At 44.5% G+C, this 13,241-nt stretch overlaps 1 protein-coding gene across 3 annotated transcripts in view; it reads left to right on the top strand.

Moving 5' to 3' along the window:
- ABAT (4-aminobutyrate aminotransferase) overlaps positions 1–13,241 on the top strand; it is a 718,549-nt gene that overhangs the window by 576,645 nt on the left and 128,663 nt on the right. For all 3 annotated transcript variants that reach the window (XM_069210537.1, XM_069210534.1, XM_069210535.1), the window contains exon 7: positions 2,218–2,298. In XM_069210537.1, the coding sequence (XP_069066638.1) occupies positions 2,218–2,298 (81 nt within the window). The remainder of the gene's footprint in view (positions 1–2,217; positions 2,299–13,241) is intronic.

Genomic DNA, 13,241 nt, shown 5'->3' with positions numbered 1-13,241 from the left:
GAATGGGACAGTATACACTATAGAACACATCATGCAGCGTACAATGCCGCGGGGACAGAGACGGCATATAAAGTAGCTTCCTATTGGTACTATACTCCAGCAAGGGTGCATGCATGGGACCCCTCTAAGTCAGGCTTTTGCTGGAGGGGGGTGCGGCAACACGGGCACACTTGTAAACCTACTTTGGCATTGCCCCAAGTTACAGAGATTTTGGAAGAGTATCCTGATGACATCGATAAGGTATTCCAGACAGAGATTCCTAGATTGCTGTCATATGTTATATTGGGTTTACCCAACCCCCTCACTTTCCCCCCTTCACTCGCCGAGAGGGCGGCAGATGGCCTTGGCCCTTAATGCTGCACTCCAGACGATCCTCACCCTATGGGGCTCGGACAAGCTGCTGACGTATACTTTTTGGCTTCAGAAGCCGTGGTTCATTTTGGCAATGGAGAAACTTACTCTGGCCTCCAGGCATAGGGTGGGAGACATTTGTTTACTGTGGAGACCATTTCGCCAGATTTTGTCCACAGAATTTAATGAGGTGACGTGCCCGGAATATTTAAAGGTCCTGGGGCTGACCCGAGATATTTAGGGGTGTGGCTGGACCAGTGGAGCGTGGAGAGGGGCAGGGGCCGAAGTTTGAAAGCATGATGGGATGGAGGGGAGGGGATGACGGGTGGCACTGGGGTGCTGGTGTGGGGAAGCACGGTTATGTATTATGTTGTGTTTGTTTCCTGTTTCTAGCTCTGCTATGATTCGGTCTGTCGTACTATGTATGCTTCGACTATAGTCCTTAAGGGAGGGCAGATATATGGAGCAAGTTGTCTTCCTATGTCAATGATGCGGCTCTGCTGGGCCGCATTTAAACATGAGTGGCAAGGGACACCATGATATATTGATAGTCGAACGATTTGGAGGTTGATACAGAGCTTTGTAAATGGTTTGTGTATGTTAAATACCAATAAACAGATTTGATCCAAAATAAAAAAGGCTATTGGAAGTCAACTCCATAACCTTATAGAGTATCTCGGCCTTCTTCATTTTTCCTCTACATGGTCATGGAACTCCTTAGTGACTGGAAATATCTTTATATTGTACAGCAGGGGTTACTTTGTACCATATATATTAAACATCCCTTTATGAAACCTAAGCATGGCAAATCTGCTTCCAGGGATCTGCGCTGATGACAAATTCAATGTATGTATCTTGTATATGTAAAATGGATGTCAATATGTATAGGGCCAGAGTTAATCAGCTGGATTGTATTATTCTGCGCTCATCTATTTCTATGGACCCTTACCATGCTTACCTCTCCCATGATGTAAAATGAAGAGAAATAATCAGGCATTAACCTGGTTGCCAGGATTATTGAAATATTTAAGGAGTTTCCTTTGAGAACTGCCTATGAATATTTTGGATTTCTAGCCAATATGTTTTGATAATTGCATTTTAAATCCGACTAATTATTTTTTTCATACCAGTTTATCATACTAGTTTATGAAAAGGTGTTCATGGAGACCCACCGCCACCTCCTAAAAAAATAATATTCCTTGGAATGGGTTGTGCTTTCACTGTATTGAGGAATAATGTTAAAATATTTTCACAGATAGCCTTTTGCTCCCTCTCTATTCCTACAGCTACTCATGTCTTTCATCGTCTTTGATTGAGACGCATGTGTAAGAACAAAGCAGATAAGGTGGTGGCTGGAAATGGAGCGTTTGAATAGTCAGGTGACTTTGTCTTGGAGAATGCTGTTGGGTCCCAAATGGCCTGTAAGTCACAGCATTAGTAAGTTATAGTCTAGATTTCATGTAAGAAACTAAGAGCCTCCTGCCTTGAAAGCTTACACAACTTGAGTCACGTGGGGGATCATATTAATTCTGGTTAAACTGAAGCGTCCTTAAAGGTATATCCTAAGAGCACAATTTCAATGGTCAGTAATATATTTTTCATGATCCAGAATACAGTCCTGTATCTTTGCGATAAATGTAGTAGCCAAATCAAAAATGTTAACTGACTTTCAGATATGTTTCTTACTTATTGTGTACAGTGTGGTTCCAAAAGCAAAACCCACACACTCAAAAAATGTAATGTGCTGTTGTCAATTCTATTACCTTAAAAAAGTTATGTGAAGGGCACTTTTACTTGTTTTGAATAAATCATTTGGTAAGGACATTTTTAAGTTGCATGTTTTTTCCTTTCAATTGTGTTTTGCAGAGTGCCTTCATCAACAGGCCAGCTCTTGGAATTTTGCCCCCAGAGAACTTCACAGCAAAATTAGAGGAGTCTTTGCTGTCAGTAAGTGTAAACTTTAGCAGGAGAACTGATGCTTATCCTTTTACAGAGTGGAGAATGAGTGAGCTTAATTGTTTACCTATTGTGTGCCGCTTGAGTCAGAAGTGTAAATGTACATTGCTGTCAGACATGGTTTACTCACATGACATTCTGAATATGTAAGATGGCTTTTTTCTTCCTTTCTTTAGTGTGTAGGTGTTTTTTTTTCCACTGAGAAAACCAAAGGTTACAGGGATCTTATACTTAGTTTGACGGACATTTTATCCATACAAACCATAGAAATTCAGCAGTTATAGTTATACTTTGTTAAGAATCTATAACTTGGGGCCTAAAGTTACTTAACTGCATGAGTTATAGTTTCATCAGATACGTCTAACTAGAAGTAAAACTATAACTGCTGAATTCCTATGTTTTTTTATTGGTAAAACATCAACCTAACTATAAAGTCCCTGTAACCTTTGGTTTTGTTCGTGAATTTCTGTTTGAAAAAAAATATTAAGTAATAAATAATTGCTGTATGTTAATACAACCACTGCAGCCACGCCCGGCGGCCAACCCCTCAACATGCACCCAGATCCACACTACGCATGGCCTTAGGCTGTGTGCAGGGGGATTTTTGTGTGTGAATGGGTGTATTTATTTATAAGTCTGCTTTGGGTTCGTGGATTTACGCTGGGGGTAGCTCTGAGCCCCTCCCCCCCCCCCCCCCCCCCGGTGGATCCGCAGAATTGCAGTTCGGGATCCGCAGATACCCACGGGTAGAACCATGAAGGATCCGCATCCCTAGATATCTTTATTTGATTTCCTTTAATTACTCTGAAACTACTGAACAGATTTACACCGAGTAACAAAAAGAGATCTTTCTGGATCAAGATCTACTTTTCTGCCAAATTTTGTGTAAAGCCGTTCAGTGGTTCGGACTGTAGTCATGTTAAAAAATTGCAAAATCCCCACAGACATAACATGGGGAAAAAGTGTTTTGGGACCCGCACCCCACTAAACAAATCACCCCAAAACTTTCCAAACAGCAGCTAAACTAATAAACTTATGGGTTTTGGCACTCCAAGTTGGGCAAATCAAGTTGAAGTAAAGTCCATCTTCGCTAATTACCATCTCGTAAATAAAATATTTTTAAAGACCCGTTCATGAATGCTTTTTGTGGGACAAGCATTTAAGAAAGGCATGGAAGCCGAAACGCGTTATGCTGCGTCATATAAATATACCTTCTGGATCCGTAGAGTTCTCCCACTGGTTGTTGTGCGGAGCCAATTGTTTAATATATTAATGTGTGTGTGCCACTTGCACGGAGGAGGAGCAGTTTCAGTGGCTTTTGTGGACATATATATATATATGTATATACATATATATATAGTCATTTTAATTGTATTTATATAGCGCTTACTACACCTGAGGAGGCATCAAAGTGCTTTTTGGTGAGTAGCACATTACTCTGTAGCCCAAAGAATTAGTGATGTATTAGTATAGGGAACTATGAGTTATTTGAGAGGTGAACATGTGACCTGTTAGTTGGATTGAATAGAATAATGGACGGATAGGGACAAAAGAGGAAATAATCCAGTAAGTGTGAGTAGGAAGATCATAGTAGTAAATTGAGGTTTGGGATGAATAAAGGAGAGATGGAGGAGGGAAGAGTCTGTAGAAGAGGATTAGGGAGATCATAGTAGTAAAATGAGGTTTGGGATTAGTCAAAGTAAAGAAACAGGAGGGAAGAACTTAATAGGGTTGTTTGGGAGATCATAGTAGTAAACTGAGGTTTGGAGTGAGCCAGGAGGGATAGATGAGGGAAAGGTCTCATCATCGCTATGTACCATGGTATACCACTGGATACCGCGGCCTAATGTATTACCACGTTTTTGTCCCTTTTTACTTAAAAACAACTGAAACCAATTCAGATCAAATAACAAAAAGGACCCTTTCCACATCATAAGCTATATTCTTGCCACATTTCATGTAAATCCGTTCTGCCATTTTGTAGCTATGCCTATCTAAAAATCTATGGAAATTGCATTGGTGGAAAAACCTGTTGTGGGACCTTCCTTGTTTTTGCATCCCTTTAACTAATCACCATGTAACTTTGCATCACCGACCTATGAGGAAAGAATAGGTCTACAAAGTTTCCTGGAGATTCATCAAACAGTGACAAAGGTATTAAGAAGCAAACATCTGAGGAATTTCTGACAGAATCCTAACTATAACTAAGGAGTGGCTGCTGCCACTCTATAATATAATGTAGGCTAATTTAGATATTTTGATTTCTGTTTTCAGTGTTTTTTCAAATCTAGTTCACAAGTATGATTTGTATGAATATCAATGTTCAGGATGGGCCCAAATACCAACCTGTACTGTTAACATTTGCAGAAGAGAATACATCAAAGTAAACTTTCCTACACAATCTATAACAGCTATTGCAGTGCTTCCCAACCTGTGGTCCGGGTACACCTGAGGGTCTGCAAAGCCTCCATAGGGGGTCTGTGCCTGCTTGGAAAATTAACTATTATTAATAGATTAATAAAGTGGCTAAATGCACAATTAAACATTTGAAAACGTTCTGTAAATGTCAAGGAATTTGAAATTGGACGCTAAAAATTCATTTAGTATCCTCAGATTGAGTGGTGGGAGCAGTGCAAGTGCATCAAACGGAATATAGAATGGACTATATGTGGCTTCAATTCAATTTAGAAAAGCTCCAACTGTCCTATTAATTTTTTTTTATTATATTTGTTTGCAAATTAAATCTAATGGGTTATCATTTGTGTATATGTTTTATGGAATGCTTGTTTATGTTTTTTTGTGCATTGTTTTGCGTTTCAAATCATCAACAGTGTGTTAAGCCTGGATCCCTGGCTTCCAGTAATGACTCAGTGGGGGTCCCAGGGTTCCAGTAATGATAACGTGGGTGTCCACAGAAGCCAAAAGGTTGGGACCCACTCTGAGCTCAGAGCTCTGTTTTTAAGAGGGATTGTGTAACAGTGTATCCTTTGTTATAGTCAAATCAATCACCTCTGTTGTTGGTGTCAAGTAAAGGTTCTCTGCTTGGCTTTGTAAAGATATGCTGCCCAGCCATTGGATTTTGTTAGATAGCCCTGTGCAGTGTCTCATACAGGGATGCTCGAAAGTAGTGCAAGCATACTAGGGTTCTTTCATTTTTCATGTGTGAGATACCAGAGTGGAATACTGACACTGAGTGGTCAAGCAAAGTGCACCCCTCCAATTAAGGGTGACTACCCCATCTCTACTTAGGTTGTCAGAGAGTGACAGTGGCTACAGCAATATCTATAGTCAGTGCTACAGGTTCTCATACCTATACCACTATGGAGGTAAGTCCTACTGGGGCCGTCTACTATCCCTCCGGTAAATTATGTTGTTTCCCTACAAAATGTCTCTGGGACATACGTTGGGTACCTGTTTATGTGTGAATATGGCCTTAGCTTAATTGCATGTGTGCTTGACTGAGTGAGACAAATGTGCACTGACAAGACAGTTATTGTCTTTTGTAAGGCTACCCACGGACCATCTCAGACATAGTAGCCTGCACATAACAACTCTCTGCTTTCCCTCCCCAAACCATTTGTCTTTTTGGTTGGAAGAAATAGCCCACCGGCTCCTTTAAAATAGCTGCAGTTTCCATGCAAGAATGAAAAGACTCCTTCCACTCATCCTGCCAAAATCATTTACAGTTTCATCTTTTGTTGCAAAGTGCCCTTTCTGGATTGTCACTCCCCATTTTTTGCTGCTTGATGTTGCACTACGAATCAGACCCCAGTGCCAGTGCTCATTCCCTTAAATTGTACTGTGATCTGATAACCCCAATTGGCAAGGACTTTACCACCCCTGTAAGACCCTAGTAAATGGTACCAGTGGTACTCAGGAAGGGATGATAAAGGGTTCACCAGGGTTGCAGCACTGATTGTGCCATGATGCTTGACCTGGCAAAAGCAAATTCTGTAGAGCTGCCATGTCAGCCTGCATGAGCAGCTTGCCTGCTTGTATTCTACTCTGCCCACACCAGGTGCAGGCAGAGTCCCTTTATTGCCCACAGCACAGGTCTGTCACCCCTAAGGCAGGCCTTCTATAGCCCGAGAGGAAGCGTGCACTGTGTTATGTGTGGATATATATGCACAAGCATATATGGCCCTATGATAGCATTTAAAAGTTAATGCTGCAGCACATGACTGAGGGTCCATAGTATAACATAGGGTGGCACCCGGGAAAACTACAGATGTCCAGCTCCATGATGGCCCAACCAAATTCTCCCATGTTTGATGTCAAACACCATGCTTTTTAACTCTGAATATGATTCTTGTGCCCAGGATTACATAGCATGTACCCATGTGGCATCCTCAGAAGATGCCCTCCTAGTTTGCCAGCTTTCTCATGCCTTAGCAGGCTTCCCTGAGTGTTTGCTACCAAGACAAGAGTCTGCCTTCCTGCTGGTCATGCTAGCACTTCCCCAGCATGGAAACAAAAGACCGGGGCAAGAAGGAGGTCACACCTCCTCCCTACCAGAATGGCTTGTGTTTACAGTAATCAAGGTAGTAATACATAATCTCTTGTCCCACACTCGAGGACAAGACCGTGTCTGCCCTGTCCAAGCTAACATGCAGGAAAATTAAGTACTCACGAGGTGTACACCGCCAAAAGACTAGCCAAACCTCTAGGGGGGCTAGCAGGTTTGTACAGCTGAAGAACGGTTCCGCCATCTTGTCAAACCCTAATTTAGTGGGTTCTAGGTAGAAAAGAGACATACTCCCACAGGAAGTCATCAGCTCAGGAGCAGACTAGCCAATTGGCCACTGTCCCCCACACACCCTTAATACCCCCTAAACTAGGATTTAAGGGGGACCCCTGGCACCAGTAACTCAGTTCTGACTTTGAATCGAGAAGAGGCACAGAGAAGATGCCGTCCCGTACAACAGAACTGTGGACTCAGTGCAAAAATAGTACACTTAAGTGCCCTGATGAGACCATATACTGTAACTCTGTGTTCGACGTGTGCCTGTGGCAAAAGCTTATTGCTTCCAGCAAGAGGGACTCCAGTCGACACCAGTTACTGAAGCAGACACCCCTGACTAGTGGAACCAGTCACCTGCAGAAGAATCGTTGTGCTGTCTCACAAGAAGTGCAACCCAACCAGTCGGGTCCCTCTTGAGAGAGTCCAAAGAAAATTGGTGACCTGAACCCCGAGAGTTGTAGTGAGGCACACATCAAGTTTCCAGCTGCTACACCACTCCTATCATCCTCCGGCCAATAAAGTACCCTTGTATTATTTTTGCCTCTGCCAAGGCTTGTCGATCGCCAGCCCGGTAATCAGCCCTTTTCCAAACACCACTGACTTCAGAGCAACTCCCAGCAATAGGGACCAACTTTGATAATGACCCCACTGCTGAGATCCTACATCCTGAAGAAGGTGACTTTGACTAAGTGGCAAAGCATTTTTGGCACGAACCTCCCATGATTGACAACTCCAAGGCTACCTCCGCACCCGGAGACGCTGGTCGTGGTAGCAAAGTTTGAGCTGTGGAATTCAGGTCCTGGGAACTTTCTGAGGGTAGAGTGTGGATCCACCTCCAAGTGTGTGTTTTTTCCAACTGCTGCAATTTTGACAGTGCCATTGGATCCCGTCACCACCAAGGACAGCCCGACCACCTGTGCATCAGGACTCCCTGGGCAAGATAATGAAATATTGTCTGTTGAGAATTGGTCTAGGGACCTGCAAGACCATAACCCCAGGTGGGTTCCACAGAACTCACCCCACAAGTGACCAATGGCACACTGTGTTTTCTCCCATTGACAGAAATGATAGTGACAGTTTTCCAATGTACTGATTTATTCAGTACTCTAAAATCAATAACTGCTGTTATCTGCAAAGTATTGACTTGGTTTTGGTGTCCAAATTATTATAAAAATCTGCTTTATTTGTATAAATTTGTGTTAGATTTCTTTCGAGACATGTCAATTACTTATTGCTCATGTTGGTTTTGTGAAATGCTCAACACACATTCCTCTAAGTAGCCTGACTGCTCTTTGCCACTCTACCAGAACTGATCTAAGGTTTACTGGTCTGAATCCGAGGTCCACTTCTGGGTAACATGCTGGTATAACATGGTGAGACCTCCAGTAATACCACATAATACTGCCACCTTGCTACACCCCCTATCTAAGGTCAATACGTATTTAACCTGAACTAATACAAACCAGCCAAGGAGGAGCTCCAGAGCCCCATGCCTTAAGCATGGCGAAATCATATCACGGTCATGCACCTGGACTGGAGGAGCCTTCCAGATTTGAAATCTGCAGATAGCTAATTTGGCCAGGAATGCCTGGAAGGATAAGTATTTGGTCCTCTTATCAGTACTCCAGTGTTTAACTCTGCAGCCACGGAGGAGCTACACACCAGTGCAATTCAGAGAATAACAGAATATCCAGGAGGGGAACTTTTGCTGTCTGCTTTTCCATGTGAATTGAACTGGAATTAAGTCTGGGAAGTCTCTAGAATTGCCTCTGCTGTGAATCTGCATGGAGAGGAATATCTGCCTCCCTTTTTGAGGTGCTGGACTTCTACAGCAAGGCTGAGTGACCGAGCTCCAGTGATGTGCAGAAGGTGCCACAGACAAGTGGATACCTCCAAAAAATCTTGACCATGCCCAATGGCTTTGAAATGCAGGTTGCCTTCTAACTGACCATTCTGGAGACACAAGGGAAGATTGGCGCTCTTAACTACTGTCCCAAATATTGAGCCCCGTGACTCATGGCTACTCTACCCAAGCTCTGGGCACCAATAGCTGGACATCAGATCTTCTGCAAGGTAGCTCAGAAGATAGTGGTCAACTTTGCAATGAAGCAAGGGCACTTTGTTCTTTAGGAAGTGGGTTACTAGTAAGCAACTATTAGCCAAATATATGCAAACCAAAACTTCATTAAGATGTTGTAGGAAGCTGGCTCTGTATATACTATATCAAAGTGAGATATAGTGTCACAGAGTCCAGGGCTTTCCCAGAGGCTTGACAGAGGCAATAATAGATAATACTAATGCTCTATTTGTGGTAGTGTGGGCAAGAAGTTAGGCTTATCAGAGGGTAGTGTTAAGCATTTGTTGTACACAACCAAACATTAGAAGAAACACGCTCTCAATGACTTAACTCCAGACCAATAGGTTTTTATATAGAAAAATATATTTTGGTAATTTATTACTAGAACCACAAGATTCAGTTTGCAGTACTTGGCATAGCTATAATCAGAACTTTGAATGGAATCTACAATGTATACAGTTTTCTTTAAAATGGCAAAAAGCTATTTTAAAAGTGGACACTGCAATTTTCAACAGTTCCTGGGGAAAGAAAAGATTGTACAGTTTTACAGGTAAGTATTCGACTTACAGTTCCAATCTCCAGGTTTTAGGTAGTCCGTCATTGGGGGTTCAAGTTAACCCCAAACACCCACTACCAGCAGCACGGAGCTGGTCGGGTGCAGAGGTCAAAGGAGAGCCAAGTTAACATGGGCTTCTATGGAGATAGGGGAACTCGAAATCCGGTCAGCCAGCAGGTAGGTACCTGCAACTCGGAGGGCAGACCATGGGGGATTAGAAGAGCACTGGAGGGGCCACAAATAGGCACCAAACACACACCCTCAGCGGCACAGGGGCGGCCGGGTGCAGGGTGCAAACAGGATGTTGGGTTTCCAATGCAGTTCTATGGGGAGATCCCGGGGGTCACTCAGAGACTGCAGGTGAGGTCCGGGGGGGGGGGGCGTCTCGGGCACACCGCTGGTTGGACAAGTAAGAGGGCTGTCTGCTGGTCCATGCTGCACTAGGGGTTAGGTTTTCCAAGGCCTCGGGGCTGTGGGTGCAGTGGGTCCTTTAGGTGTCGGATATCTTCGTCCGGAGCTCACGGTCAGGGGGGTCCTCTCAATTCTCTCTGCAGGCGTCGTCGTGGGGTTTTGAAGGGGTCCACCCAGGGTAGGCTCTTGCTCCCAATTGCCTGGGAACCCTTTCTTGCTGCTGGGTGGACCACCTGGACACGGGCAGTGGGCGTCGGGTGCACAGGGGTCAGGACTCATGCATCCAGAGTGAGAAGGGAGTCCTCGGTTGAAAGTTTCTTTGGGACAGAGCCGCTGTCCTCAGGAGTTCTTGGTCCTTTTGGGTGCAGGGCAGTCCTCTGGAGTTGGCAGAGGTCGCTGGGCCCGCTGGATGCGTCGCTTGTCTTGGTGCATTTTCTTTGAAGCAGGAAACAGGCCGGTAGGGATGGGGCCAAAGCAGTTGTCGTCTTCCTTCTTCTCTGCTGGGGTTTTCAGCTTAGCAGTCCTTCTTCTCTTTGTAGATTGCCGGGAATCTGGTGAGCTGGGTTCAGGGAGGCCCTTTAATCCCAGATTTCAGGGTGTGTTAGGTGTCAGAGGGCAGTAGCCAATGGCTACTGTCCCTGAGGGTGGCTACTCCCTCCTTGTGCCCACTCCCTTTAGGGAGGGGGGCACATTCCTAACCCTGTTGGTCCCTGTCCTCCAAACCAAGATGGAGATTCCACAGGGAGGGGGTCACCTCAGCTCACCTTAGGGGTGGTCCTGCATAGGGAGGTGGAAGCTCCTCCACCCAGGGCAGGCTTTGTTTCTGACCACAAAGTGCACAAAGGCACTCACCCCATGTGGTCAGAAACATGTCTGAAAGTGGCAGGCTGGCACAGACTGCTCAGTCATACACTAGCAGTTGGGCTAACATACAGGGGCAGAGATGCCCTCTGTGTGCATTTTTCAGTAAATCTCACACTGGAATCTGTGTGGGTTTATTGTGCAGAGAAGTTTGATACCAAACATCCCAGTATTCAGTGAAGGCATTATGGTGCTGTAGAGTTCTTAATGATAAACCCCCAGACCATATACTTAATATGGCTACACTTCTGCACTTACAATGTCTAAGAATGGACTTAGACACTGTAGGGGCTTATTGCTCATGCAGCTGTGCCCTAACCTGTGGTATAGTGCACCCTGCCTTGGGACTGTAAGGCCTGCTAGACGGGTGCCTCAGGCAGTGGTTTGTGGGCATGGCACCCTGCCCACCATCACACACAAGCTGCAAGGCAGTGTGCATGGGCTGAGTGAGGGGTCCCCCAGGGTGGCATAATACATGTTGTAGCCCTTAGAGAACTTCCCTGGCCAGAGGGCCCTTGGTACCATGGGTACCTTTTACATGGGACTTAACTGTGTTCCAGGGCTGTGCCAATTGTGGAAACAAAGGTATAGTTTTAGGGAAAGAACACTGGTTCTGGGGCCTGCTTAGCAGGGTCCCAGCACACTTTCAGTCAAAGTTGGCAACAACACTAGGCAAAACGTGGGGGGAGGGTAACCATGCCAACAATAGCACTTTCCTACACAGATGTCATTATAAATTGATTGCTAGCTATCAACACTTGGTTATTGCAGTTGAAATCACAAGATCTGTTACTTTGGCTTTACACTGTATATCTGAGAATTTTGAAACTGTTGCTGTAATTCAGCTGTAATTCAACTTCTGAAATACTGGGGAGAATTGTTAGTTTTGGTAACACCATGGAGTCTTACTCAGAGATAGTGAACATCTCCATAAACTAACATGGACCATTGACCCTGATTTTAACACTATTTCTGGCACTAAAATACGCATTCCAGAATCGATTATAACTGGAGGAGGAAGACTTTACCAAGGCTACTGAATCCATTTGGTATCTCAGCTCATTTACTGACCATTATGGGTCCAGACACATTACTCAGAATTTCAGTTCCAATAATTCATGTGAGTCCCATTCAAGGCCCTTTTTCATGCACATCTTCCCCTTGCTTTCAGAAGGGGGAAAATGTGCAAGGAAAAGCATGAGATTCTACCAGTTGCATTCTCATTTCCAGCAAATCTTGGGCCTGGATGAAGGACCTAGGTTCATAAGATGCTGTTTGCTGTTAAAACTTTGGCCTCTGAGGTGCTAGACACCTCGGCGCAGGTTTGCTAAGGGCTTGCATTGCCTTTTTGGCACCTAAGGTGACGCAAGGACAATGCAAGCCCTTAAGTGATATTTACTATGCCACGCAGAGTCACCTTGCATGACTGTGTGGCATAGTAAATCTGGATTGAGTAATGCAAGGAAGCTCAAGTTTCTGCTTTGCATTACTCTGTTCTGGGAAGGCATTTCATGGGTGGAGTGTAGGTGTCCCCACGCATCGAACCATGGTTTATGGTGCATTCCCAGATTTACTAACAATAGTTTGCACTGTGTCAAATGTTAGTAAACCTGCCTCTTCTTGTTTTCGGTGCTTATACTGAGTTCAGTATCTTATTAATTTTTTTTAAACTTGTTTTTATTGCTTGATCACGTAGCATGCCACATATACACTGGCATACTGTAGACATATTAGAAATGCACGGCGTTACAGATAATGGTGACAAACTGGCAAAGGCAGACGCATAACATAATGGTCTGTTTGTAGGTGGCCTTGTAGGACTACCCAGGATAGTCTCCACAACTCGAACCCAGTACAGTCCAGTGGTGCTTACAGATTAAACTCCAGCAGTGCTGTCTTGCAGTATTAAACTTTTTCAAGGTTTTACTCAAACATAAACATGTAACAATTAACAAACAAACGTGTCAGCGGCTAATCAGCGAGTGTTTATCTATTGTTGGCTCATTTATGGTGAGTAGGGGTAGGTGGGGTCAGGGAAGAGAGTATCTGCTTGTAGCTGTAGCCGCGCTTCCATCATGGGGCAAAATTTCAGGGGCCCATCCCACCTCAATCATTTGTACTCTCCCCGTCCACGGGAGGCCTATGCCTTTTTCAGGGAGCGCTGTAGTATCAGAGGGACACGCAGGGCGAGCACGAACTTCGCCCACAGGGTGCTGCCTACATTTCACTGTGTGACTCCTCTCCTGTCTCATTCCCACGCATATCGGACCCTGTGCCCCCACCGCCAC

Source organism: Pleurodeles waltl, chromosome 10 (genome assembly GCF_031143425.1).
Source record: "Pleurodeles waltl isolate 20211129_DDA chromosome 10, aPleWal1.hap1.20221129, whole genome shotgun sequence".
Lineage (NCBI taxonomy): Eukaryota > Metazoa > Chordata > Amphibia > Caudata > Salamandridae > Pleurodeles > Pleurodeles waltl.
Note: the sequence above shows the minus strand (reverse complement) of the source record. Positions and strands in the feature narration are given on the sequence as shown.